The sequence below is a fragment of the Jatropha curcas genome, chromosome 9 (assembly GCF_041381405.1).
Source record: "Jatropha curcas cultivar XTBG-Jc1 chromosome 9, XTBG_Jcur_1.0, whole genome shotgun sequence".
Lineage (NCBI taxonomy): Eukaryota > Viridiplantae > Streptophyta > Magnoliopsida > Malpighiales > Euphorbiaceae > Jatropha > Jatropha curcas.
The window spans coordinates 7,157,001-7,184,674 of NC_143159.1; the positions used below are offsets into that span (position 1 = coordinate 7,157,001).

General features: G+C 32.8%; 4 protein-coding genes across 5 annotated transcripts; 2 read left to right on the forward strand and 2 right to left on the reverse strand.

Moving 5' to 3' along the window:
- Positions 1–4,303: 4,303 nt before the first annotated feature.
- Positions 4,304–8,044, forward strand: LOC105639008 (putative methyltransferase PMT10). The gene is made up of 9 exons (XM_012222945.4): positions 4,304–5,184; positions 5,479–5,628; positions 5,713–5,983; positions 6,112–6,222; positions 6,387–6,546; positions 6,767–7,024; positions 7,117–7,239; positions 7,445–7,522; positions 7,612–8,044. Exons 1-9 carry the CDS (start codon positions 4,564–4,566, stop codon positions 7,817–7,819), a joined length of 1,980 nt encoding a protein of 659 aa, XP_012078335.1. The 5' UTR covers positions 4,304–4,563; the 3' UTR covers positions 7,820–8,044.
- Positions 8,045–8,535: 491 nt separating this feature from the next.
- Positions 8,536–10,561, reverse strand: LOC105639009 (BTB/POZ domain-containing protein). The gene is made up of 2 exons (XM_012222946.3): positions 10,147–10,561; positions 8,536–9,301 (listed from the first exon to the last, which is right to left on the reverse strand). The coding sequence occupies exons 1-2, from the start codon at positions 10,489–10,491 to the stop codon at positions 8,843–8,845; spliced, it is 804 nt and encodes a 267-aa protein (XP_012078336.1). The 5' UTR covers positions 10,492–10,561; the 3' UTR covers positions 8,536–8,842.
- A 4,784-nt stretch (positions 10,562–15,345) lies between these two features.
- LOC105639010 (RING/FYVE/PHD-type zinc finger family protein) lies at positions 15,346–23,028 on the forward strand. 2 transcript variants are annotated; one of them, XM_012222947.4, is made up of 6 exons: positions 15,347–15,522; positions 15,965–16,287; positions 19,762–19,938; positions 20,047–20,376; positions 21,159–21,248; positions 21,665–23,028. In XM_012222947.4, exons 2-6 carry the CDS (start codon positions 16,042–16,044, stop codon positions 22,559–22,561), a joined length of 1,740 nt encoding a protein of 579 aa, XP_012078337.1. In that variant the 5' UTR covers positions 15,347–15,522; positions 15,965–16,041; the 3' UTR covers positions 22,562–23,028. The 2 variants fall into 2 exon arrangements, with proteins under 2 accessions (XP_089582151.1, XP_012078337.1); XM_089726025.1 differs by lacking the exon at positions 19,762–19,938 and having other exon boundaries at positions 15,346–15,522.
- Positions 23,029–24,664: 1,636 nt separating this feature from the next.
- Positions 24,665–26,365, reverse strand: LOC105639011 (protein SRG1). The gene is made up of 4 exons (XM_012222948.3): positions 26,080–26,365; positions 25,747–25,994; positions 25,265–25,589; positions 24,665–25,158 (listed from the first exon to the last, which is right to left on the reverse strand). Exons 1-4 carry the CDS (start codon positions 26,317–26,319, stop codon positions 24,892–24,894), a joined length of 1,080 nt encoding a protein of 359 aa, XP_012078338.1. The 5' UTR covers positions 26,320–26,365; the 3' UTR covers positions 24,665–24,891.
- Between the last annotated feature and the right edge of the window lie 1,309 nt (positions 26,366–27,674).

Consider the following 27,674-nt stretch of genomic DNA (forward strand, 5'->3'; position numbering starts at 1 on the left):
TTTTTACAATTTCTATGTTCCCCATTTTCACTTTTATATATTATTATAGGTAGATTATAAGTTAATCTATTTAAAATAATTTAAAAGTCAAAAGTAGTACCATTATATATAATTATCTATTTAAATATATTTTTTGACTAAATAAAAAAATTGTATAATCTTACCAAATATAAAAAATGTCTCTCATCTTTTACTTGATTTTAAATTTAAAGTGAAAAAGTGAAAAAGTAAGTAATCAAATCAAATATTCCATGCATTTCAAAATGTAATTCGTTTTTGAGCGATTGTTTTGTCCCAAAATATAAGTCATTTTGAATATTTTAAAGAGTAATAAATAATAATTTTCTAATTTTGCTCTTATTTATATTAGATAAAATAACTATCTTTAAGTTACTTTTAATTTTGCATGCCAAAATATAACATAATAGTAAGTGCATATATGACTTGGCAATAGATCCAGATTTAAATTCCTTCCCCGAATACTAAAAAAAAAAACTTTTAATTTTGAGATAAAAAATAAATTGATAAAAATTACCTTTAATGTTATTATAAGTTAGAGAAATTAATTATTTTTTAATTTTCGTGTAAAAAATCTTAAACGAGGGAAAAAATTCCATCCTTTGTTGTTGAGGGGCGCCCACTTGTTGCTCTTTCTTTATACTTATTTATCATCAACAGTGTTGTAAGCCGAATAAATAAATAAATAATACTCATTTCACAGCCCAAAACCAAGGCCCATAGTCGTTTTTTATAAAATGGGTCGAACAAAAATATAAAAAATATATTTATGTGATTAAGTTAATATATATAATATGAATGATATATATTTCTGTTAAGAAAAATAAATTTATTTATAAAAAATATTGATGAAAAATTAAAATTATATCAAAATTTTGTTAAAGGAAATTCTAATTATTTTTGCAATTGTTAATATGGGTAGTTAGTAACTTATAACTATTAGCTGAAAAATGCTAGTTTGATAAAATCACGGTGAAAGATGATTATATTTATAAATTATCATATATCATATATTTTTTATTTTTCAAAATAAATATATGATTTTTATCTTAATATATTACATAAAAATATAACAATAATAATCAAATAATTAATTATTATGTATACAATTACAAATATATTCATAATAAAATATTAATTTTGTTTAATAATTATTTTTATTAATTTAACATAACTTCAAATATAAAATAAATACAATTTAGACATCTCTATGTGTAATATACTGTAGAATAAGAACATTAGTGCCTTATGTCAGAAAAGGAAAACACTAATCCCGATTGAAATTCTAACCAAAGAGAAGTTGGTTAATATAACAAAAGAATTGGATTCTATAATTTTCTGATTTAAAAAATTAAATTCTTTCTCAAATTACTCTAATATTTTTAGTGAAATATATTTAAGATTAGTAATTTGAAAAATATATGAACCCTTCCTCCCATAATTTTGTCATTGTTTAACTTGCACACAGATTAAGAAAAATTTAATTATTATAGATAGATTATAATTTTTACTTTATTTTTTTAATATATCTTAATTTTAATATCAATAACTAGATATAGATATATCGCATGGTCATGGATATAAATTAATTTTCAAATCTATCGATTATTTGGAAAAGGAAAAAAAAAAAAAAAAGAAAAGAAAAAGTTGAACAAAACAAAGTTTGAAGTCATCCATTTTGAAAGTAAAAATATGGGATAATGATGAGTTATCAGAAAATAGAAATATTCAAAAGGCATATAATTAGAATTTATTATTATCAACTACTTAAAATCTTTATTGTCAAATAAGACAAAACCCCTTAGATATTTTTGATTCAATACTTTGTATAATATATAATATTATTATATAATATATAATATTATTTATGCTAATTAGGTGGTTGTCTGGTTGGTCTTCTTATTTATTTAAGGAGTGAGAAGTCTCGAGTTTGAGTCCCATAATTATTTTCACAAATTTGGTGAGCCAATGATTTCATAAATTTTAATGTCCTCGATCAAAACATTATACATTATAGTTTACTTTACAAGTTGCAAATTGTCTATAAATTCACTTAGTGGTTGAATACTAAAATTTAGTTTATCCATTAATCCATAATAAGCCTATAAAATTTATTTTCATTAATATTTAAGTTACAATTTATAACTATATAATTCATGCTTTATGATAATTTGATTTAAGTCTCTTCCCTTTTGAAGTTTCTGCATAAATTCGCGATATCTCTTCTTGAATACTGCATAAACAGGAATTTAATTTCAATAACAATAAAATAAAAATTTAAACTTTTTTTTTTTAAATCAGTTTGTCCTTTTTGCACGTGTGAAGGGTATCTATATATTATTGCCTGTAACGTGAAGGCTGTGGTGATAATTGCTAGAGCAAGAGTACTAGTTTCCAGGAGATTGAAATTAAGATACATCTTAATACCATTATCCAAGCAACAACACATGTAATGGAACCCGAAAATCCAATTACAAAAATTATTACTTTGGTGGAAATCAAAGAAATTGATCTTTAATTGGTTGGTTTCTATTTGAATTCTTACCACGAATATGAAAATTTGAGTTGCAGAACTCAAAGCAACACTTAAAGATATATGCTGCATTTTATGACCAAATACTCATTATGGAAATTTTCAATTGTGCCAATACCCCATTTCTAGTTGTGGCAACAGTACATCTGCTACAACACACTGAAGAGGAAATAATAGATATCTTGAAGCAGCACCAAACATGTCCTTTACGTGCATAGATTATACTTTGGGTATTAGACATATATTTAAATAATACCTGATCTGGATTTATATCTTCAAATTATCAGTATACCTGAACCAACCAAGGTTCAAAATAAGTCTCCTGATAAGTTTTGCATTGATCTGGATCTATCTTGCTTCTGTGTAGGGATTTCAAATTGTATTTATCTCATTCATAATGTTATTGTTATAACCATTTAATTTTTCTTTTGTTTATGATTTTATAATTTTGTTTGACCGCCTGCAATTCAGCTTAAATGGGTGATTTAAGCTGAATTTGATAAAATTACTGTGTAATTTGGACATAAAAGTTAGATCTGACCTTTTAATTCTTAGGTGACAAAGTCAGGGGGCCAAAAATGAACTTTATTCCTTTTTTTTCGTTCATGTTTTGTAAAGTTTCACCAATTATCTTTCAAATAATTTATAAACATAAAAGATAGATAAGATACGGAGGATGTTAGAAGGGAAGCCAGGAATTAAAAAGTTAAAATGTCTAGCACCAATGAGTCTTAGAATACGTGGGAGTCTAAAGAATACGTAGGAGTCTAACATGCATATTCATTGAACCACATTTCGATTTGATATGTAGTTTAAGTCCACTAAATCTAGGCATGGGCCGCCAAAATTCACGGTTTAAAATTTTTTAAAATGTTGAGCCTGAATTGATTTTTGAATTGTCAGTTTTGGTCCGATTTTGATTTCGATCAGTTCTAGTGCGGTTTTGATGAACCGACATTTTCAATTATGGTTTTCGGTGATATTTTTTTTTTTTTTAAAAAATCAATTCCATGTTACATCTTTCTTTCAAAAATATTAATATAAATTTGAAAAATATTGGTAAATTTTATTTTAAATAAATTTTAGAATGCTCATACTCATATAATAATAAAATTAATTACTTTTTACAAAATAATCAAATAAATGATCACTTTATTTTCTCTAAATGTTATTAATTAAATAAAATATTAAAAAATTTTAGAAAATGCTTCGAAAGAATGTAATTTTGAATTTAGTAAATAATTTAAAAGCAAAAAAAAAAGGTAAAAACAATATAAGTTTAGACTAAATACTTTTCTTTTTTTTTTTTTACCATTTTATTTTTTAGATTTTTAACTTTTAAAGTAAAGTGTATTTTCAAAAAAAGAAATCTTAAGTAAAGTATATCATTAGTAAAATATTATTTAGACTTTTAGAAGTATATATAATAGACTAAGTGATAATCATTTTGAAAATAAAAATAGAAAATTTTCGGTTCGAACCGGTCTGGAACCATCGGTTTCAGGCTGATTCAAGTTGAAATTTTAATATTCATATGAATATTAACGGCCTTAAACTGTCGATTACAGTTTAAAATTTTAAACTTATAATTTCGATCCAATTTTAATTTATTTTCAGTACGGTTCGATTTCTGTTGAAAATGAACCAGCCGCAATGTCTAACTAAATCAATCCAAATTCCAAAGGAACCCAAATTTTAATTTATAAATTAATGGGCTTTTGTCCTCTTGTCTTCTTCTAAGGTACGGTGGCCACAATTCTTTACAATTCCGTCTCGCCGCCTGAACCTGAACTGAGATCCGATGGGACCCACTGCCAGCACCTTAGAATCCACGTGCGCTCTTAAATACACAGTTCTTTTCCAATCCCACTCCCAGCTGCGTGCACGCAAACAAGCACTTCAACTTGTCCATCAGTTACTGTAAATTCCCGCTTTTAAGTCCAAACTCAGTCCTCGCCCGCCGTACCCTCTACGTTCCAGTATCGGCATCGCCACCGCTGCTTTCCAAAGCAATGAAATCCACCGCCATAACCACCGCCGCGGTGGATGTCGTTAAAACTCCCAACTTCGTCAAAATTTTAGCGCTTGCGCTTCTATCTTTCTCTCTAGTCGCCTTTTTTTATTACCTCACTCCCATTCCATTCGCCACGTCCACTCTCTCCTCCCCCGCAATAGGAGGCGTCACCAACAGCGCCATTACCTCATCATACGCGCTCCCACCTCATCCTAAACCAAATCGGGTTCATCCACCGTCGTGGGTGACGGTGGCTCCGAGGATTGGTATAGTGGATGAGAGCGGGGCAATGACGGTGGATTTTGAAATTGGGGACTTCGATTCGAGTGAATTAGAGACGCTGAGGAATTTGAGCGACTGGAGAGAAGAGGAGAAGGAAGAACAGGATAATGGCACTGAAATTAGAGTTGGCTATAACAAGTACAAGGTTTGCGAAGATACTATGATCGACTATATACCTTGTTTGGAAAATGTAGACGAACTCAGAAGGCTGAATCTGAGTAATAGTGTAGAAAAGTTCGAAAGGCATTGTCCTGAAGAAGGCAAGGGACTGGATTGTTTGGTGCCCATGCCTAAAGAGTACCAGAAACGCATTCCCTGGCCCAAGAGCAGAGATGAGGTAATGTATAATTAAGAAACAAATTATAAAAAAAAATCACATTTCTATCTATTCCTTAATGAAAATTCGTAGCTTTATATCTCTTTTGTTTTGTTGTCTGAACTGCTGATCGAATATGCAACCTATTGAATAGGTTGACTAGATTCACCATTAAAAATTTACCTTTTTAAGGTGATTGAGATATGTTTTAGATTTTTGTAAGGCACCTTTTGGAATACGAGGTTAATTGTTTGACCTAGTTCAGTTTTAGCAAAGGTTTTTCTCTGGGCTAACAATGGTGTTATTTAGTAACAGGTGTGGTTCAGTAATGTTAACCATGCAACTCTTGTTAAGGACAAGAGTGGCAAGAATTGGATATCAAGAAAAGGGGATAAGTTAACTTTTGCAGGAGGGGGACCACAATTTGTTGATGGGATAGAAGAGTACTTAAACCAAATTTCACAGGTTGGATTTTGTAAAAATTCCCAATATTTATTACTTTTGATCTGCTGCATTAGATTGATAACTCTGCCAATTGTTTATGAGCAGATGGTTCCCGATATTGCATTTGGGCAAAGCACCCGTGTTGCCTTAGATATTGGTTGTAGAGTAGCGAGTTTTGGTGCCTATTTGTTACAGCGTAATGTGACCACTCTATCAATAGCACCAAAAGATGCCACTGAGAACCAGATTCAATTTGCACTTGAGCGTGGAGTTCCTGCGATGGTAGCAATATTTGGTACACGCCGTTTATTGTATCCAAGCCAAGCTTTTGACTTGATACATTGTTCGAGATGTGGAGTTGATTGGATCCGTGATGGTATAAATACATCTACAAGCTTGATTCTTCGTGTTCAATGTGGAATTATTTGGCTGTAATGGTAAATACTCCCATTAAGTATTTCAATTGATAATTTACGGCTATTCCTTTCTTTGGCTGTAAGGAAGATGGAATTTTGCTTCTGGAGGCAAACAGAATGCTAAGAGGAGGAGGATACTTTGTGTGGGCTGCACAACCTGTATATAAACAAGAAGACAATCTGCAACAACAATGGATAGGTACCCAACCATATTATTGTTCTTGTATATTCGGTTCTGGAGTTTCTTTTTTGCAATAATATTCATGACCGGTTCTTGTGTTCATTTCATATAGATAATGTCAAAGATGAGGTCTTCTATCTTTTGATTGCTTGATTATTGATTTATGGCACTATTATGTGCAGAACTGCAGAATCTCACCAGTCATATTTGTTGGGAACTTGTAAAGAAGGAAGGCTTTATTGCCATATGGCGGAAGCCCTTAAACAATAGTTGCTATGTTACTCGTGAAGCTGGAACACAACCTCCACTGTGTGACTCTAGTGATGATCCTGACAACGTTTGGTATACCCTTCTCCAAAATTGCCTATTTGTTCACTTTTTAGTTAAGTAGCATGATAAATGTAGTAGGTGCACTTTTTATTATGAATTTTCCTGTAATTTCAACCAATCAAAGATTAAGTCATTTGAAAAAAAAAAAAACAAAATAGTTTTGAAAGAGGACCAAAGTAAGCATTGCTTAGATTAAAACAATAATGCCAAAGAATTGTGATGCTTTGTACAGGTATATTAACTTGAAGGCATGCATACCTCCACTGCCTGAGAATGGTTATGGAGTGAACGTTACCACATGGCCTATACGCCTTCATAATTCACCAGAGAGACTACAGAGCATAAAAATGGATGCCTCAATATCCAGAAAGGAACTCTTCAAGGCAGAATCAAAATATTGGAATGAGATCATAAAGGGTTATATTAATGGTTACCATTGGAAACAGATGAATTTCCGAAATGTGATGGATATGAGGGCTGGATTTGGAGGGTATAGCCTTCTTGATATTTGCATATTAGTAGGAATGATTTTAAAGCCTACGTTGACTTAAATTAATTTTTTGGTGATTTCAACTATTGCAGATTTGCAGCGGCATTACATGATCTGCAGATTGATTGCTGGGTTATGAACGTTGTACCTGTTAGCGGATTTAACACTTTGCCTGTTATTTATGATCGTGGACTTATAGGAGTAATGCATGACTGGTATGTAAAATCCCTGTTTTCTAAAGTTCAATTCTTTATTCTTATATCTACCTATCCTTGGAATTTTATATGTAGTGCTTAGTCAAGCCAACTTTCACATACCTACTTCAAATTGCTCGGATTGTGAAGCTAATTTTGATTGACAGTTTTATAACAGTATGATTAATAGTTAAAAATTCTTGAGTCTCAAAATTTTGCTTCGCAGGTGCGAGCCATTTGATACTTACCCCAGAACATATGACCTGATACATGCAGCAGGTTTGTTCTCCGCGGAGCAGAAAAGGTACAAGTAACATAGAACACGACCTATCATCCTTTTTCCTATTGACGGAGACTGAATATTAACATCTGGAAATTTTTATTACACACTAGGCAAAAATGCAATATCTCAACTATAATGCTTGAAATGGATCGGATGCTAAGACCTGGTGGAATTGCTTACGTACGTGATACAGTATTGATCATGGGTGAAATTGAAGCAATAGCAAGGGCCATGGGCTGGGTGCCTTCTCTTCATGATACAGGTGAAGGTCCCCATGCGAGCTGGAAGGTTTTGATATGTGATAAACGTATGCCATGATCATATCCTCTTTCCCTCTAAGAGAAGATGGGACTTCTCACTGATGGATTCTGCAATTTTATCTTTGAGTTTTATTAGTGTTATTATTTCCTTGTAGCCAAAAGTTCTTGATTTCTTCAATATAATCATCACTGTAAATTAATCATTTTCTCTTGTATTCCTAGTCATAATTGAAATCCACAATAATTTAATAGGGAAAAGGGTATTATTTTATTTTTCCCCACAGTATCAGTTTTTTATTGTAGGCCTCTAGATTGTCATATTTTATCCATATTTTATTTGAACGATTAATTTCTGTTTTAACTTTTTGAAGGCGGTGACCTAACACGTTGTAACTTTTCAGTAAACAACAAGCTTAAAAGCTTTTCCTTTCTTCTCTTTAATGTAGATGACAAATTCATACGACAACGACAAAACAAAAGGAGAGAGAAAAGGCGTTAAAGGTTGTAAAAGAAGGCCAGAAAGCATTATGACTTCGGTCGTATGGAGAAGAGCCAAAGAGATGTTTAGAAAAATAATAATTAAAAGAGAGCTTCAAAAGATCACAAATGCTAACCTTCAAAAAATAAATCTCTCTTTTTTGGCTCCAGGCCTCAAGAGCTGTTACTGAAATTATGATACTTTTCAGATAGAACTTGATTCCATACATCTGTCATTTTGAATATAGCATTGAGAAAGATGGACAACAATTAATTGAGAAAAAGAACAAACTGAGATGAGAGAACAAGAAGAAATTAAGGCTGCTTTCAAGTTTAACATAAATGTCAATGGACAAATGCTAAAATTATACTTCTGTTATAATCTTGCAAAGCTTTCCTCCCAATGGTATTCACCATTCACCCATCCCAGTGTAAAACTCCGCTTAACACTAATGTTATTTATCCACACAAGTCTAAAAACTTTCCAACAAATCCATTGCAAAATTGCCAAGTTAGACATCTCTACATCAAGCATCGGTCCCCAAAATGAAAAATGATCTGTGCTTCAAACCTATTTACCAGCAGACCTATGTTTGCCATGGCTTCATGGAAGAATCCTTTGTGCTGCTGTATTAACCTGTTTGGAGAGATAAGCTTCATAAATCTCCACCACAAGTCGAGGATCCCTTTCCACAAGCTCCATATACTCCTCCCGTTTGGTAAGTTTGTCCATGTTGTCTGTGATCAACGACAATGCTGCTTCAAGCATCTGTTTTGCATTGTGCTGATGTGCGAAGGTATAACTTGGGACTGAATTGTCCCAATTCAATTTAGACACCAAAAATTTCTCACAATAAGCCTTGAGATGCTTAACCTGGTATTTTTCAGCTAAAACTAGAAGGTTACAAGCCATTTGCTCATCAAGGCATGCTTCAGCTGTGTATAGATAGTTGACAAAGGCACGAAGTGCATCATATGATACATCACTAATCTTGATGGTGCCACTCCGGCTTTCTTCCATCTCATTCTCGAGCATTGCTTTAAACACCGGGGAACGACTTGCCTTGTCAGAAAAATGTACAAGAGCAACAAACCCATGAGTAAATTTCTCCAAATTATACATAGTGCAGAGAACGCAAACTTTTCTTTATGGTTAACACTCTCCTCTACATGCTGCTATATTGCTTTTGGGAAATATGCAATCAATATACTCCCAAAAAGAAAAACGAGAAAGGAAATTCAATCAAAGAATTACATAATTGAATCCAAATGCAAAATGGGTATCCATTAGGAATTCATTTGCAAATTGCAATGTCATTCAACATGTTCAAATGGGTAGGCTACATGTATGAGATGAAATGTGAACAGTTAACAGACATTAATAATTGGAAACAATTCAATTCATAGATCAATAATGTAATAAAGCAAAACACGACAGCTGGGTTAACAATACGAAGATAAAATGCATATGGGGATGAGTAAAAAACAAGGCTGAAAGTTGGATAGAGAAGGCAACGGTTAATAAAAGGTTGGAAACTGCTCTTTCACCAACAAGTGAAGAATCCTCTTTTCGACTCTGACTCTCAGAAAACGCAAAACTTTATAAGTAATTATGAATATAAGATTGTCAATGCATCTATTTGCTGTATCAATAGGCAAGGTCAGATAAAAGTAGATGCAAATTCAAAATTTTAAAATATCTCTAGTCCTATTTATATAGAAAATATATAATAACTTCTCAAATTAGACACAGATGCCCATTGGCATTGAAAATCCTCATTGAAAGTAGATAATAAATAGACTTCCTAATCCTCCATACTCCATGATCTCTCCTGTGATCTTTAACTAATCATGTGAATCTATGAAACAAGCTACCAGAGTATCAAAATTGGGAATTTGGGTACTGACCAAAATGGCCTTATGGGCAGGGACGGGGACGGGAGAGCCAGTTGGACCATTATCAGAGGAGGCGACCAAAACGACGTCGGTGAAGCAAGGTCCAGTTGACCTGTTACTATGGCTGTGATCGAGTGGAGACCAGAATCGCAAGAAGGCAACTTTGGCTTTGAGATCTTCGATTTCTCTCTTGAGCTCCTCTTCGGTCTCACTGGCCTCCTCGTAGCACTCCTTGCAAGTGCCGGCGTCAACCGTCCCGTACTCTTCTTTGCACGATATGCAGCGCATAGTTTCGGTTTCGGAATCAGTATCGGTGTCGGAGTCAGCCCGAGAATGCTCGCACCGGCGGCCTCTCATATTCTGGGGGTCTTTTGGAAGCGTAGAATGGAGTGAAGCGAAAGCACCTTTCAACTAAGTCACTAACGAGTGCTTTATTGTGAAAAGCCCATTATTTTGAAGACGAGGTTTTTGTTTTTTTTTTTTTTTTTTAGTACTATTATTTTTTGTTTGAACAATTAATAAATTATTTTTTGATATCTTTAAATTAAATTTCGTAAATTTAAGAATACATATCATCAAATTAAATAAGGTTAAAAAGATGAAAAACAAAATTCCAATATCTTAACCCCATAACTTTTATTTTGAATAATGTTATTAATAATTTAAGAGACATACACTCACTATTAATTATTAATTAATTCTAGATCAGTACTTATTTTTTACTCGTTATTTACATTTATTCATTTATTTTTTTATAAAAACCAAATATTATAGTCAAATATTAACTACAGATTTTCAATAGTTAAAAGTAAGATTTTAAGTTGGCCACTTAAAATCTTTTAAATTACTATCAAATATTATATATATTTTTAAAATTTAAAATTTTATCATTTTCTTTATCTATATCCTAATTATATATATATTATTTTTTACTTATCTCCTTTCAAATTAAAAATCTTTTTTTACACCATATTTTAATCTTTATAGACTATGGGTGTGAATTTAATAATAATTTAGGCTTAATTAATTAATTGGTTTTTAAGATATTAGAGCAACATGATTAATTGATTAATAATTAGCTAGATAAATATCTTGGGAGTTCACTGGAGATGGTTAACAAAGGTATCAAGCTACTGTTTGCATAATCTGTGATCATGACCAGTTGAGGTAAGTGCACCAACAACTTGAGCAGTTGACTCGTCATCTTGTGGAAGTGATAACCGTTAGGTGCTCTATAAAAGCTAAAGTCAAATATAGAAGAAGGCCCAACAATCAACTCAAAAAATCGAACACAAAAACAATTTAACTATTTCTCAAAGCCATCCTATTTAAATCTCTTTCAGTTTTATCGTATTTTTCTTTCCAAGTATTTGTCAAATTTTCTTTTCTATTGATATCTTTTTGAATACAATATTTTTAATTTTCAAACACTATCTTTTGGGTGATATTTAAGTAGGTTAATTAAGCATCAAATGGCAAAAGAATCATCGTATGCTCTAGAAGATAGTTTTCCATGACCGAAATAGTTCTAAACGTATTGTGTGATACTTTGTTTACAATTTATTTTCAACCGTCAATGAAAATTTTATCATGGATCTAAACCTATTTCAGTCCACCGATTAGAAGTTCAGGTAGTATAATTGCTCTTACAATTAGTAAATTTTATTACCCGACGCGTTTAAGATATTAGTTAATGTTTTCATAATGCAAATAATTGGTGGCACACTACTATTGCTACTTTCTATTCTTTTTTGTTTTTTGAATTGTTATTGTTGAGGTTCACCAATACCTCAAAAAAAATGTGCTATAGACATAAAGTTATCAGGCTACATGACTCAGAAGAATGGCATACTGCAGGTTTTGAAAATCTTATTCCACAAAACATAGAGTATCCTGAAGGAGGATCTAATCCTTAGAGAAAGAAGAGATTCAGACTCCCAATTCTAAACCCAAAGAACTAAACATAAATTTGTTACTGAACAGAACCAAAAGCAGAATAAGTTGGTTTCTGTTTCTTTTATTTCTAATATTGACTCATTCTCTTGTTGAATTCTTGAAGAAAGGCTGAGAAAAGCAGACAAAGACTCTTGAAAATGATGAAACTTATGTTTGAGAAGTATTACTCTCCTAGATCTGCTGTTGTTTCATCATCCATTGACAGACAAGTGACCAAGAAGAAGAAGTTGATTCTACCTTTAAGAATAATAGAGATTTTGGGGGCACCAACCTGAAGCTTCCCTAGAGGGCAATGATGCAAGTTGTATCCAACTAGAAAAGAGCGCCAAGCTCTACACAAGAGGGAGGAGAAGGTGACACAACACTCTTATGTCATTGCTTCGATCTAGTTGCCCTACTGACAGACTTCAGGGTTCTTCCTCAAATCCACAATTACATAAATCCTGTAATTCATCTTGAAGTTTATGAATCAGAAGTTGTACTATCAAATGCACCAACTTCCCAATATGACAGTTGGCTTGGGGCTGAGAGTTATCGAAGTACCAGGGGAATTGTTCTGTCTTTGATTCTTTATATCTCACCAGCAGGTACTCCAACTACTATAGTTCCAGGTGATTTTATTCTTCCAATTCAATTTACTATGAAAACTTTAAGGATGTTGTACAGGGGCTTTATAGGCTCGGCCTCAAGAAAATTAGCCCCCATGAATTTTATAGGCTAAACTATATTTTGATAGGTGTTCAGGATCATCCGAAAGAAATGAATCTAGGAATCTCTAAAAGTCCAAAAGTTACGATCATTAACAGTCTGTTAAAGAAAAATATTAAAAAAAGAAGATTATTGATTTATCAAATTTGTATTTATCGACTTGACCGATTCACATACTTGAAGAATTAAAAATTAAAAGAGTTTTTTAATTCATTTATTGTACAAATTACTGTTTAACAAATTAATTGAGTTATTATACAAGAGTTTTTTATTAAAAAAAATTAAAACAACGTCGTTTTAAGTAAATCGGTAAATCTAAATTTTGAATTTTTTAGATACTAAACTATTTATCAATTATCGAAGTTTGTCTAAACAATTTATTGACCGTCTACTGTTTACCAAATTATTTTTATTGAATATCTTGGTTTGGCTCTATAAATTGGTATTTACCGAATTTTGTTCACTTCTAGGTATCATAAGATTTCTTTACATAACATACAGATGTGAATTTATGCATTACGCCTATTGGCTTATAGCTATAAAGATGACCATGACACTTAATCAAACACGAATGTTTGAGTGATTTATATCAATTCACCTTTTATATGATGCCTATAAAGAGAAGCTTTTCATGATTGGAATCCATAATTTATTTTTCTTACTTCAAATTTTGAGCAACTAAATACTTGTCGTATTATATATATATAATGATAGAGAAGCTTTATCCTTTGCCTTCCTTAATTTCTTTTTCTTAAACAATGTCAAATTTTCTTTCTGTTTTGCCTAGATTCTTGTTTCTCAACTTTAATGAAATAAGGTGATTAATTGTTTTTTTAATTAAAAATCCTATATTGTTCTGCAAACCTTGGAATTATTATCGCTTCTTAGCTCAATACTCACACATTTTTCTAAAAATATTATGAAGTTCATGTTCGCTGACAATGGAAAACCTTCGACTCACGCATTTTTGGCAAATTGTGAAATTCACACATGTTGACAATGAGAAACTTTGAATGAATCGATATCAAACTTAAAACTGATGGAAAAAGCTCATTTTTTGGTATCTTAAGCCTTTTTCTGTTAAAGTTAGAGAAAATAGAGAAGCTTTATGCTTTGCTTACTTTCTAATTTGTATAGATTCATGGTTCTCAATTTTTTATAAAATATAATGTTTAAGTATTCTTTTAATTGAAAATCTTACGTTCTCCTTTTGAATTGAAATTATTATCATTATCTTTTTCAGCTTAACACTCATGCATTTTTTTTTAAATTGTGAATTTTACGTTTGCATTGACAATGAAAAACCTTCGACTCATACATTTTTTTCCAAATTGTGAAGTTCATGCACGTTGACAATGGAAAATTTTGGATGCATTAAGATAAAAAACTTATAAGAAAGGCTAATTTTTTTAGGTACTTTGCGAGCCTTTTTATGTTAAAATTAGAAAAGATAGAGAAGCTTTAGGTTTTGTTTCTTTATTTTTTTTTCTTAAACAATATGAACTTTACTTCCTAATTTGCATTCTTTGTTCTCAACTTTAACAAAATATGGTAGTTAATTGATTTTCTTTTAATTGAAAATCTCATATTCTCCCTTGAATTGGAATTACTATTATTTTTTCAACTCAACACTCACACAATTTTCTTAAATTGTGAAGTTCATGCGCGCTAACAATGTAAAACCTTCATCTCACACATTTTTCTCAAATTGTGAAATTCACGCACACCAACCGTTAAAGGAAAATCTTGAACTTGCATATTTTTCTGAAATTATAAAGTTCACGTGTGTTGATAATGAGAAACCTTGGACGAATTGAGATTTTTCATCAAACAAACTAATTAATTTGAAATGACTAAATCATAAATTGGTTGTTGATTTGGTATGGTTTGATAAGAATTAAGAACAAAGTAACAATTCATTCAAATAGAAAAGAATTAAATTATCATCAACAAAGCTTAGACTTGTTCTACGCTTTAAAAATTAAGCTGAAGCTAACTTCAAATTGGGAGGAAGAGAAACAAAACCTCTTCTAAGCTATGCGAGCGTGGAGCATGCTCTCGTCTTAATCTCATCAGCACAGGCTGTTGAGTCGATGCTTGCCATGTCAATCCCGAAAGGATCAGCTCCAAGATTTCATGAACTCAATTTCTTCGCTTCTCAATCAATTTGAAATTTGATTGCTAAGTTAAGCTAAAACAAAGATATGAAGACGAAACTAAGATTCCGAAAAATTAATCCAACAAAAAAGAAAATCTCAAGGAGAACAGAACAATAAGCCCAAGATCACAAGATCTCCCATTTTCTTTTATTTTCTCCTACTTTCCCATCAACCAAATAGATGACTCACGTAGATGGCCTAATTAACCCAAAACAAAAGACAACATCCACTGAGCTTGGGCGGGCAATATGGGGGACTCAAAAGTCTGACTCTCAGGGACCAGTAAGAAAACCGCCACGTGTCAGTCAAAACCGGCTGTTCCTAACACCACCCGGTTTTTCACCACCAGATCCGACCCACTAACAAATAAAAGAACCAGAGAAAAACGTAAATGTACAATAGAAAAACAAGGATAACGAGCAAAAACTGAAAGAGTCTGTTCAAAAAATTTAAAAACTACACGGATAAGACCTGCAACTTGCAAGCCAAGTCCTCTGTCAAACAAGCCAACCACGCTTCTCAGATTTTAGGGTTTGAGTTTCAAGGGATAAAAATCTCTACTTGGGTAAGCTTGATTTCTCTCTTTTGTTATTTCTTTTGATTTTTTCTATTTATTATTTGTTGTTTTTGTTATTCTGTTTGGTAAACGAGAAAATGTGAAAGAAAGAAAAGAAAAAAAAAAAGTGAAACCAAACTTTTTTGAGCCTTTAATCTAAAATTCCTCTGTGGTCTATAATAAACAAATGCTCAGTTGCTGAAGTCTCGTGCATGAATTTGACTTAATTTTACTTGAGAAGCCAAAGCACCAGTAGAGATTAGAGGCAAAGACTCGTTTTATTCAATGTTCTTTTCCTTTGTCGTGTTTTCTTGCTTAACTCACTGAAAATTCATTCCGTCTAAGCTTTATTTAATGAAAATATTACTAATTCATAGTAGTTTTATTGATATATTGCTCTGTCTAAATGGCAGTTTACTTGAATTTTGATTCATTGAAATTGTTGTCACAGTGAAACCCTAATTTGGGGCTGAGAATCTTTGAATTAGGGTTGCTCGTTTTCTTAGATTTTCTTTGTCACTTAAAGAGATGGGCAGTGGTGAGGGAACAAGCATTGGTGAAAGCACATGTGAGGGAGTTCAGTACTTGAAAAGTGAAGCAGTGAATACTGGTTTTGGAAATAGGATTGGCAATGATAGCGGTAATGGTGGCTCCGGGCCCATTGAGGGTTTTCGAACTTACAAGAGGCGGAAGCACATAAAGTCGAGTTCAGAAAGTAAAGGTCAAGAGGATGGGAGAGGTTCAATGGAAGCTGCTAGTAAATTGGCAGATGAGGTAATCTCTACCCATTTATCTTTGACATCTTATGTGTAAGTTTGTTTTTTGTATGAATCAATTGATAAAATGAATTTGCTGTTATTTTTCTCTTATATTAATTCATTTTGAGGATATTCTGTTTCTATGCAATAGTATCTTGGAAGTATAAGTAAAATATTGGGTTATAAGTGGTACTACAGAGAAAATCTGACTGGGCATTCTCTACTTTCTTTATTGTTGGCTGGAAGATCTTATGGTCCAAGCCAAAACAGATTGTTCTTAGTTAGGCAAGGCTAGTTTTATTTCCTGCTGCAGCATTGGCAGATCCAATGTTGTTAAACAGGATTGGAATGTTGTTAAACAGCATTGGAACCCTAAAGCTCCAAGGGCACTTGAAGCCCAGGCAGTTAGACACAAGGTAAGGCATGCGTGTGACTGAAGTTAGGTATACATCTTTAAAATAAAATGAATCGTAATGTCTATGAAAAAATATTTGTAACACATCGTCATAGCAAGGGTTAAAGAGATATAGTAGTGAATAAGTTAGCTTAAATGGGAGAACATCACTTTATTGCTAAAAGGATGTATGTTCAGATCCCACTGGGGCTGTTAAATTTCATAAACCTTCTGTTAATAACTTGCAAAGTGATTGAGCAAAATAATCTTAAACAGATATGATCAAAATTTAGCCTTAATGCCTCCACCATATAAGAAAAGCTTGGAATTTCTTGACCAGAATAATTCTATGCAGGTTTCTATTCTTTTGTGGAAGTATTATGGTGTTCATTTGACAGACCTTGCTGATTAAGGGAAATTTGAAAATTTCAGGAAAGGAAAAGGAGAATGGAAAAAGAGAAGAGAGGGAAAAGAGAGGAATAGGAGAATAAAAAGTTGAGGAAATAAATTAGATGGCTGAGAAGGTTAAGATGATAAATGAAATGGTTGAGAGAGGTCAAGGATGTCACATGGAGAATAAACTAAAGAGATTTTAAGATGAGAGTAGCATTCGTTGAAATGAAACTAGTCCTACTACCTTACTTCTCTTTGCTTTTTACCATATCTATTTAGAAGCGTGCTTTTTACGCGTCTTGTGCCCAAAAAGTAGGCATTTGCCTTTTGAAACCCACGTGTGCCAAGATGAAGGTGCCTCACCTTATGTTTCTGAAGCCCTTCACTGACACTTCATACTTTATATGCTGTTCAGATTTCTGTGGAGCAAAATGCACTAATAGCCCTTGTCTGGACATAAAGATTCAGGGGTATCCCCTTGGTTTTTTTTTTTTTTTTTTTTGTTTGTCATACTCTAAAATATTTTACATGAATTTTTAATTAGGCTACAGGATCATCTACTTTCTAATAAAACTTAGAAGATATTCGTATTTTATTTTTCTCATAAATTCACATTTCCAAAGAATCATGTTGACTTAAGGCAGACCTGGTAAACCATTCTAGATTCTTAACGGTGGGTTGGGGCTTGGAAATCAGGGACTTAGGAGCTTCAATTAAATGGTCTGGCAACTAAACTTGGGTTGATTACATTGATGTTTGGCAAATGAATGGCTGTTTGGTGCCAGAACAGTAACTTCAGATTATTGCATTTTTGTAAATGTAGTGGAATTTAACTCTCTCTCTCTCTCTCTCTCTCTCTCTCTCTCTATGGGATGACTAATATGGTGGATATAGGCAAAATTTTGTGATCTATAATTACTTTAGTACGAAGGGCAAGTTGTAATTTGATGGTGCAATTAGCTAGAAATAAAAAAATGGGGTTGCAGATATTTTGGAATGGTGAGGAGATCTGGGGATTCAAAGTTTCTTTGGCCGGTTAACTAACTGTAGGCTTTGGTATCTGAAAACACGAACTGATGGGATTGTATATGGTCTTGAAAGGTTTTTAGGTATACCAAGGATATTTGAAGATTTTGAACTGCACTGAAGGGATACAGTTTTGGGCCTGATTAACAAAAGATTTTTCTTGGAAGAGTAATGGTTCTATATATAACCGATTTTAGAAGAAGAAAAATGTGCTATAACACACTTGGCATGCATTTGTGTTTTCAAAACTCTTAAGAGAATAATTTTAATCAGTAGTTGTTAATAAAGGGAAGGGTTAAGACTTCTACTGGGAAATAACATGAAAGACAAATTTTGATTTGAAGGTTATGTTAAGACTCTTAGAAATTCTTAGAGGACTGTGGCTCAACTTCATAGTTCACACAAACCTTAAATAAAAGTCTCCATTGTGTTTCACTATATGGCCATACACAAGAAAAACAAAGGTAGCTGGTATTCCCATGGAGAACAGCTGTTTGCTCCTTTTGTGTAGCTGAATCACATTATTGACCTGCTTACTTTTAAACGGATGATTTGTCACATGGATGATTTGTTAAATGGTTGATTTTGTTCGACAAGATCTATTCTTTAATTTTTTCATTTTTCTTATCTCTAAAATGAGATGTGTTTCGTGAGTTTTACTCCTTTTTCCACAGTTGTTCTTACAGACTGAGCTAAACTGTGACCCGGGGTAAGCTTATTTAAATTTGCCTATAATTTTGATAGTCTGATTAACATGCCCCAAGTAATAAAAATTTTGCTAACATGGACAAAGAAAGATCAGAATAAGGCATACTTGTTGTCTGCTTATATATGATTTTCTGAAGATGCTTTATTTGCAGTTTTTGTATGATATGCATCTTTATGAGTATAAAGGTGTAGCTGCGGCTTGGTCATCGGGAATAAAAGACTAGGAATGGGAATCAAACTCTCATTCCTTGGGTGTTTGGTTACATAGAACGTAAGAGATGGAGTGAATGGACCTTGATTACTTGTTTTTGATTCTAGAAACTGGCTACGGTATAAACCTCTATTCCTATTCCCACTCTTCATTCTTGGTAACCAAATAGAGGTTATAGAGGCCTATTAGTGCTATATGATATGGATTTTACAAATTCTGAATTAGTGGCTATCTAGGTGACAAAACTATTATTAGTCAAGGGGAAAGAAAAAGAAAGAGGGAAAGAAGGTGATAAAACTTCCGAAGTTCAGATGGCAACTAACTTCCTGCTACTGGATCAATAATTGATCAGAGACTCTACACTATGGCTATCATTAAAAGTTTTCTAGTGGGATTTATTTAATGAAGGCTAATAGGAAGACATATGGTTGGTCTTATTATACCTTACCCCGTACTTTAGATCCATCCCTAAATTGTTGGAGATTTGAAATGGAGCAAAATATTGTAATTTAACTGTAATATATCCATTATTTGTTTAAGGTCCCCCCCCCCCCCCCCCCCCCCCCAAAAAAAAAAAAAAAAAAAAAAAAAAAACGGAAGAGAGAGGAACACCATGGAGTTTGTCTATATGATTTATGAAAGTTTATCTTTTGTACAACTTGTCTTTTCCTCCTTTCGCTTGATTTCTCTAGTTTTGGTCCTTAAAAGTTTAAAATATTTATAATTTTTTTAACCTAGCTATCTGTGGTTTCTTGTAGACCACAAAAGAGCCGCCAGATTGTCCTCTTAAGGATCATGCTTCCTTGGATGGTCCAAATGATCTTTCACACAAGCAGTTCAGAAATTTTTTTCTTGAACGCATTTGTGAGTCATTAAATGATGAACAGGGTGGTATACAGGGGTGCATCCAAGATGCACTTAAGATGACAGTTAAGGTTTGTGCTGTTGCCAAATGGCATGTCTCACAATGATATTATGTCTTGATTGCTGTTCGTTTTTAATTTCTTTGTATTGTTGGTCCAATTTTTTTGTTGTTTTTGTAGGAATCTGATACTTTTGACAAAGATAAACACAAGTGCTACTCCCAAGCAGGGTGGATGCCTAATGGAACTCACTGTACAGCCAAAGGACTTGTGGATTTCACATCTAATGAAACTTCGGATGAATCTCATCGTCCTGTCACTGAGATGTGCCGACATGCTTTAGTTAACATTTTACTTTCTGAAAATTTCACCTTATTGTGTAAGCTACTCTGCGAAAATTTCCAAGAAGTGAAGGCTGACAACCTTATAAGCTTAAGCCTCATAAACATAAGGATGAAAGATGGAGTTTATGAGCGCTCACCTTTTCTTTTTTGTACAGATATTCAACGGGTAATTTGTGCAATGTGCTATTGTGCTTCTTCTATAAAGTTAGAACTTCGTCTGTTAGTTACGTGGCTTGTATGATTTTGCTTTGTGTTTAAATAGATGCTGGAATGTGTTCATTTTTATTGTTATGAAGATGTACTGATGCACTGACATGTTTTTCAAACTCTGAAGGGTATATTATGGTGTTAATGTGCACCTTATGTGTTTGAGTTTGTATTTTAGATATATTTTAGATGCTGATGTGCCTGCAAAATGTTTATCTCTTGGCCTTTCTTTGCAGAGCATCTCACTTGTAGTACTTATCTCATCACTGCATGCCATTTCACAGTTGAATCAATTTGCAGGCCTTTTTATTTCTTTGTTTTTCTCCCCTTGTATCACTAGCCACATTATCACCTTCACTTTTTTTGACAAACGTATGTACAAAACAATTTTATTATCATACGTTTTCCAGGCATATCGGGGGTCCTGAAAACCAAGTTTGATGCCTAAATATTAATTTTTCCCTTAATTGATTACATTTTAATAAATAATAGAACTTGTGTATTGTTAATTGTAATATATGTCAATTAGTTTGTCATATATAATGTAGTGATCACAATTTAATTTGTTATTGTCACGCATAGTTATATGAAATCAAATATCAAAGCATATTTCTAAGAAATTTCAAAATTACTCCACAATTACGTGCTTTCATGTTTGCTGAGGGTGACACTTGTTATATGAAGATATGTCAATATCTATTTATTGCAGCAATAATTTGGAAAAATAATTTATCTTTTCAGGTATGGAGAAAGTTTCAAGGAATTGGTCTTGAGTTGATGTCTCTTGGAAAGAGTCTCTCAGATTTGTCTTTGACTTGCTTTAATGAACAGGTAATATACCCAACTTGCAGATAGTTTTTTATCAGACTGGAAATTTGGCTTGTGGGAGGGTGTGCGATGGTCAGACCATGTACAATTTTTGCTGGGTGGTCAGGCAACATACAATTTTGCTTAATAAAATTATCACATCATATGAATTTTCATCATTTTAAAATTACATTATAGATTTTGTTGTAGATTCTTCTGATGAACTAAAGTAAATCGTTTCTGAAGATGAAACCATGATGTAGCATCTTAGATTGTATTATACTGTCATTTAGCTTTATCATAATGGCATTAGTAATCTATGTTACTACTGAATTATACAAATCAGTAGAGGTGAATATTTGTAGTAATTATGTTTAGATTTTTTGTTAGACTGGTTGGTTAGTTCTGAGAAATATTTGAATTTCTTGGCTATGGAGCAGTTCCGCAACCCAGAATCTTATTTTCATGGTAAATTGGAGCAATTCTGCACATGCCGGCATTGTGGGGGCAAAGCAGATGGGAGGGATTGTTTAGTATGTGATTCATGTGAGGAAATGTACCATGTATCCTGTATTCAACCTGCTGTCAAAGAGATTCCACTAAAAAGTTGGTACTGTGCAAGCTGCACTGCAGTAGGAATGGGATCTCCTCATGAGAATTGTGTGGTGTGCAAGAGGCTGAATGCCCCCAGGGCCCTATGTAATGACACTGATGATGAAATGAAATATGCAACAATTGAAAGAACATTCAGCAAGTTTGAAGAGACTTCAAATTGCTCTAGGGATGATTTTCGTCAACCGCCAGTGGGTAATAAGAGCTCATGTGTCTGTAAAATATGTGGAAGTGAGGTGGAAAATGGTGAAAAGGTGAAGATATGTGAGCACAATGGATGCCCTTACAAGTATTACCATGTGAGGTGCCTGACCACTAACCTTTTAAAATCCTATGGTCCTCGTTGGTATTGCTCTTCTTGTCTATGTAGAGTTTGCCTTCTTGATAGAGATGATCATCAGATTGTTTTATGTGATGGTTGTGATCATGCATTTCACCTGTATTGTTTGAATCCACCACGCACTTCTGTGCCAAGAGGGAAGTGGTTCTGCAGACAATGTGATGTGAAAATCAAGGAAATACGCAGGGTAAAGAAGGCATATGAGAAACAAGGAAATAGAATGAAAAGGAAAGACGAAATGGGCAGAAGTGCATGTGAGAATCTTGGGAAGAAACTGGATGTGAACTGTGATCAGGAATCAGATAAAGATAGGGAACCAATGGAAATGCTTGTAAAAGCAGCTCTAAATTTTGAAGAAAAAATGCCTGGCATTAGAAATACATGACATTTCAGGAGGGAAGAAGAATAAAAAATTCATTGGTTTTTGTCGAGAAAAAAAAAAAAGATTTTGATGTTGTACAAGGAACTGTCGCCAAGATTTTTGTTTTTGCCACAGTATGGATGACTAATCTTTTGTTAGGCTGTAAAATTTTTGCTGACATTTGGATGCATGATTCAGTGCAAGGCAAGATTCTGACGGCTTGTATATTTGCTAGTTGGCAATTCCAAACACATGACATTAGTTTAAGGATCAGGGAATCATTAGATCTGTTTGCTGGGAGCAATCATTTGGACAACAATGGGTGCTCCATATTCTGCAGGAGTTTCAACTGAATATATTACTTATTTTTGAAGGCATTAGCAGAGGCTGATGTTTCTCAGCGATGTTGTAAAATGGATAAACTGTCCTAACATGTTTATAGTGAAAGTGAAAGGATGTTTTTACATTTGTTATCTATTTTTTCTTTATTATTCTCTCTCTCTCTCTCTCTCTCTCTCTCTGTGAGAGTGTTTATTGTTCCATTGACCTGAGTTTGATGTCCTCCTCTCTCTTTAGTTGTCTTTTCAGATCATTTTTCTGGGATGATTGAATAGTCTGGTGAAGCCATAGCTGTATCTCATGGCACTTGATGTACATACATTTATCTTTTAGGGTCTGTATGATATTGTTCAGATTGAAATTGTTCTTTCAAGAAAAAAAGAAATAGATATTTAAAATAGTGCTTAAGACTGTTGCTTAATAGTTTTAAAATTTTTATGATTAGGACGTGTGGAATTTATCTTAATAAATTTTAACTAATCTTAAAGTGGAAAAGTTAAAATGTTTATTATTAAACTGGAATGAATAGAGTAAAATTTTTTCACTAACCTATCGTCCTTGGGTTCACCCGTTGTAGTAGCTGCAATGTTTGATCGGAAGGGAGGTTGAAATAACTGTTCGATCCCGCAGACGTTGGGTTCAGCGGCTGTAGTAGCCGCAATGTTCGATCCCACGGGAGGTCGAAAGAACCTCTCGATCCCGCGGAGGTCGAGCTTGGAAGGCGCCTGGAAAAGTAAATGGCCTTGTGCTTAACTCCCTGCCCAGCCCTACTGCTAAATTTTTCCATACAATTTTTTTTTTCCCATTAAATTTGTTCACTTTATAAACAAATTCACTTTATTTTTGTTCTCCCAAAAACTTATCTTATTTTTTAAAGTCAGAATGAAAAACAATTATTTTAGTAATATGTCATACCATTATTTTACAACTAAACTAAAATAACATGTTGATTAATTTGGTTAAGATAACCTTTATCTCACATCATTAATTTGATTTTTTTTTTTTAAAATATTGGGAGAGAGATTCGAACCTGAATTTTATTATCACGTCGTAAATGTATGTATTACTAGACTACGGTCTTAGCGTGCCATGATTAATTTGATTAAAGATAGTTTTAGAAAATTATAATATGTTTAATATGTATAATGGTAAAATGGAAAAAGTTCTTTAATTATTTCTTAATATTTATAAAGTGACAAATATTTATGAAAAAAAAAACTACTCTCAAACGACTTACTATATGCAGAAATTGTTATATTTTAACACGAATTAGATGTAACTTGATTCATATTAAATTCTTGTTTCTCTAATTTAAACAAGTTTTATTAATATGATACGATCTTTTTGTTGTGTGACAAATATTATAATATTAGTCTAACTCAGAAATGCTGCAGTTCTTCCGATGGTTCTAAAATCAGCCGTTGAACTTAACATTATTAACATCGTCACCACAGCCACAAATGATGGATTGTGGCTTTCTCCGGTTGAGATTGCTGCTCAGATACCCACGAAGAATCCAGATGCACCAGTCTTGCTGGACCGGATGTTGAACACTTGCTCCAGCGCTATCCGTCCTCCAAAGAGAATGGACAAAGTGAAAGCCAGCGCTATCCGTCCACCAAAGAGAATGGACAAAGTGAAAGATTGTATATATATATATATATATATATATATATATATATAAATATCTATATATTGTGAAACTGCATGATGAGTAAGCAGAAATAACCTCACATGAGCAGAACGTAGTAAGATACTTCAACTGATAAAGAAAGGAAAAAGAGAAAATGAAACAGCACATAATAACATAATCCATTTATTTTTTTTTCACTATATGTATTGTGAAACTGCTGATGAGGAATCAGATAACCTCACATTTCTTATACTGAACAGAACAAGATACTTCAATTGAGAAAGAAAGGAAAAAGAAAGAGGAAAAACGCAGAATAACATAATTTATTTATTGTTTTTCAATATGATTTGGTTATTATTAAACTAAAATAGGCATCAATCTATCAGTTGTTTTTAGCTTCTTCATTTTGAATTCTCGTTTCATCAATGAATGATTTTCCGACGAGTTCTTTTGAAAAAAATCCCTTCATGTAATCTTCAACACCAAATTTCCTAAATAAAGCAGGCCTCTCTTGGGTAACAAGGCTTGGTGCTGGACCCATTTCTCCATCTAGCTTAGCACTATAAAAAGTAGCAATGGAAATTCTCTCTTTAACTGAGTTTACAGCTGCTCTATGCTCAATACTTCTGTAGATTCCGTTAGTAAAAATCTACAGAGATTAAAGAATAATAACAACAATAAATCAAAACTTGCTTAGGCCAAGATCAATTAACTTTCTTTTTGTAAATCTTTGAGGCCATTTTATTTATTATTACCTCTACCATATCACCAATATTGATGATAAATGCTTTTGGGAGAGGTTTAACAGAAACCCACTTGCCATCTTTCTTTATCTGTAACCCTTCCACTTCATTAACCTGAAGGAGGACCGTAAGGCCATTTGGATCAGAGTGTGAGTTGAGACCCATAGCTAGCTCTGGTTGTGGGCATGGAGGATAGTAATTCATTCTCATTTGCTGCAATCCTTCTTCAAATAGTTCTTTTATTTCTTCAGGTTTCATTCCCAGAGCTTGTGCCATGAAGTAGAGGATTTTCATGGAAAGATTTTTTGTTTCTGCTGAATAAGCTTCCAAAGTTTCTCTGCATACAAACACAGATCTTTATGAAACCGACTAAATTAGCTCAGATATTTTCTTTATTCCTTTTTGTTAATTAAGCTTTCACTTAAATAAGCTTTTTGCAATCCGAAACTTTTAAGGTATTTCAGAATTTGTGTGAGAGAGAAAGAGAGAGACACCTGAATGGGAGAGGGAGCTTTGGGAACAAATGAGGTTTCCTCATATTAGGTGGGAGAGTGACCATGTAGAATATATCTCCCCAATCAAGCTTTTGCTCCTCAGACACAACAAAAGCCTGTCCAAATCCTTCCATTTCTCCTGGTACTTGCCAATATTTTTTCTTCTCATCCATTGGGAGATTGAAGAACTCTTGAATTTCCACCTTCAATTTTTCCACTAATGAACTGCTCACTCCATGATTTATCAGCTGCAAAACATATCGATTATCTTTCTGGTAGTAGTAATTTAGAAATTAAACATAGATAATATAATATAATAAAATTTTTAATTACCTGGAAGAAACCCCAGTCTTTGCATGCATGGTGGAACTTATCGAGCTCAATATCCATGAATTCTTGAGAAAATAACTTTGACATGTCAATCACTGGAACCTGGATGCTAGATATGATTGGAGAACCTATATCAGGTCGCAAATATCGAGGCGGGAGATCTGTCAATGGTTCTTTTGCTAGCTCCTGCACGCTAGGCACTATAAGAGAGCTTCCAAGCGTTTTAGGTTCTGCAGGTTCCATGGCTTTTGTCTTCTTATCCTCCTGTTCTGTTCTTCCAAGAATTTCTAGGAATGTATACACATATATATAGGTCCATTTTTCTCCTTCTACTGCTCATTCCTCTCATGAAAGTAGGATGGGTGGTCCCAAATTATCATCTTAATTTGATTATTTTTGAAGTAACAAACACTCCATTCTTTGTATCCCTCCCATCTACATTTTCCTTCAGATTGCATTAATTGAATTTCGGTTTTTTTAACGGTAGTAGGCTGAGTGGTTAGGGGTCATCAATTCTCGGTCTCTAACCGAGAATCGAATCGAATCAAATCGATTCAATTCGGTTGGATTCAAATAATTCTTTTAAAAATTTGATTACCGATTGGTTTGAGTATATAAAATCATTTGGTTTTGGGTTTTGATTTGGTTACTATATATAATTAATCGAATTTATTTTACATCCAAAATAACTAATTGGGTTGAAATAACTGAATCCAAACCGAATCAAATTGATTTAATTTAGTTTGGATAAGTTATTATACTATTTGATTTTGAATTTCAATACTGTAAAAGTATATATTCAACTAAACTGAAATCGAGCTAATTTGGCTTGATTCAGTTTAGTTAACCGAATACTCACTTCTATAAGTTGTACCAAATTATAATATTATTTCCTTTTGTTTTAAATAAAATAATCTTTGTAATTTTTTATTATATTAATTCCTAGTTTTTTAATGATGATTTTCAGGTATAAGTCTAATATAAGGTCGGTGGCTATATCCCGATGCACTAAACTTTGCCGAATTATCTTACTAAATTCAAATGTATCTTACTATTTAAACTACTTTTTATGTGTTCTATTTGACGTGTATCTCTATCAACAAATATATTACCGCTGCTATATTAATCAGATATTTAAATAACAAAGTCATTATTGTTGCCACCACCAATATTATCTAACTATATAATTTTTATTGTCTTTTAATTAGCTTCACTAAATAATTTAATATGAGTAATTTTAATTCTAATGGAATAGCATAAATCATTTTTAATATTAATATAAAGATATGTTAGAATAATGATTGAGGGATCAACTTTATCCATGTCTATTAAAAATAGACATGACTACAATTTCGAAACTATTAAATTTGATTTCGGAATCGACGGTTTTGACTCCTAAAAAATGTGAAATTGGAATCCAATTATTCTTAAACGGTTTCAAAGATAGTTTTAGTGACTATAGATTTTGGTTTGATTCTGATTTGGAACTGAAACTATATTTTTTTTTTCAATTTTTATTTTTAATTCTTTTAGATTGATATTATGAATAAATAATAATAACAATAATACTATGATTAATAAAAATCTAAAATTTATTT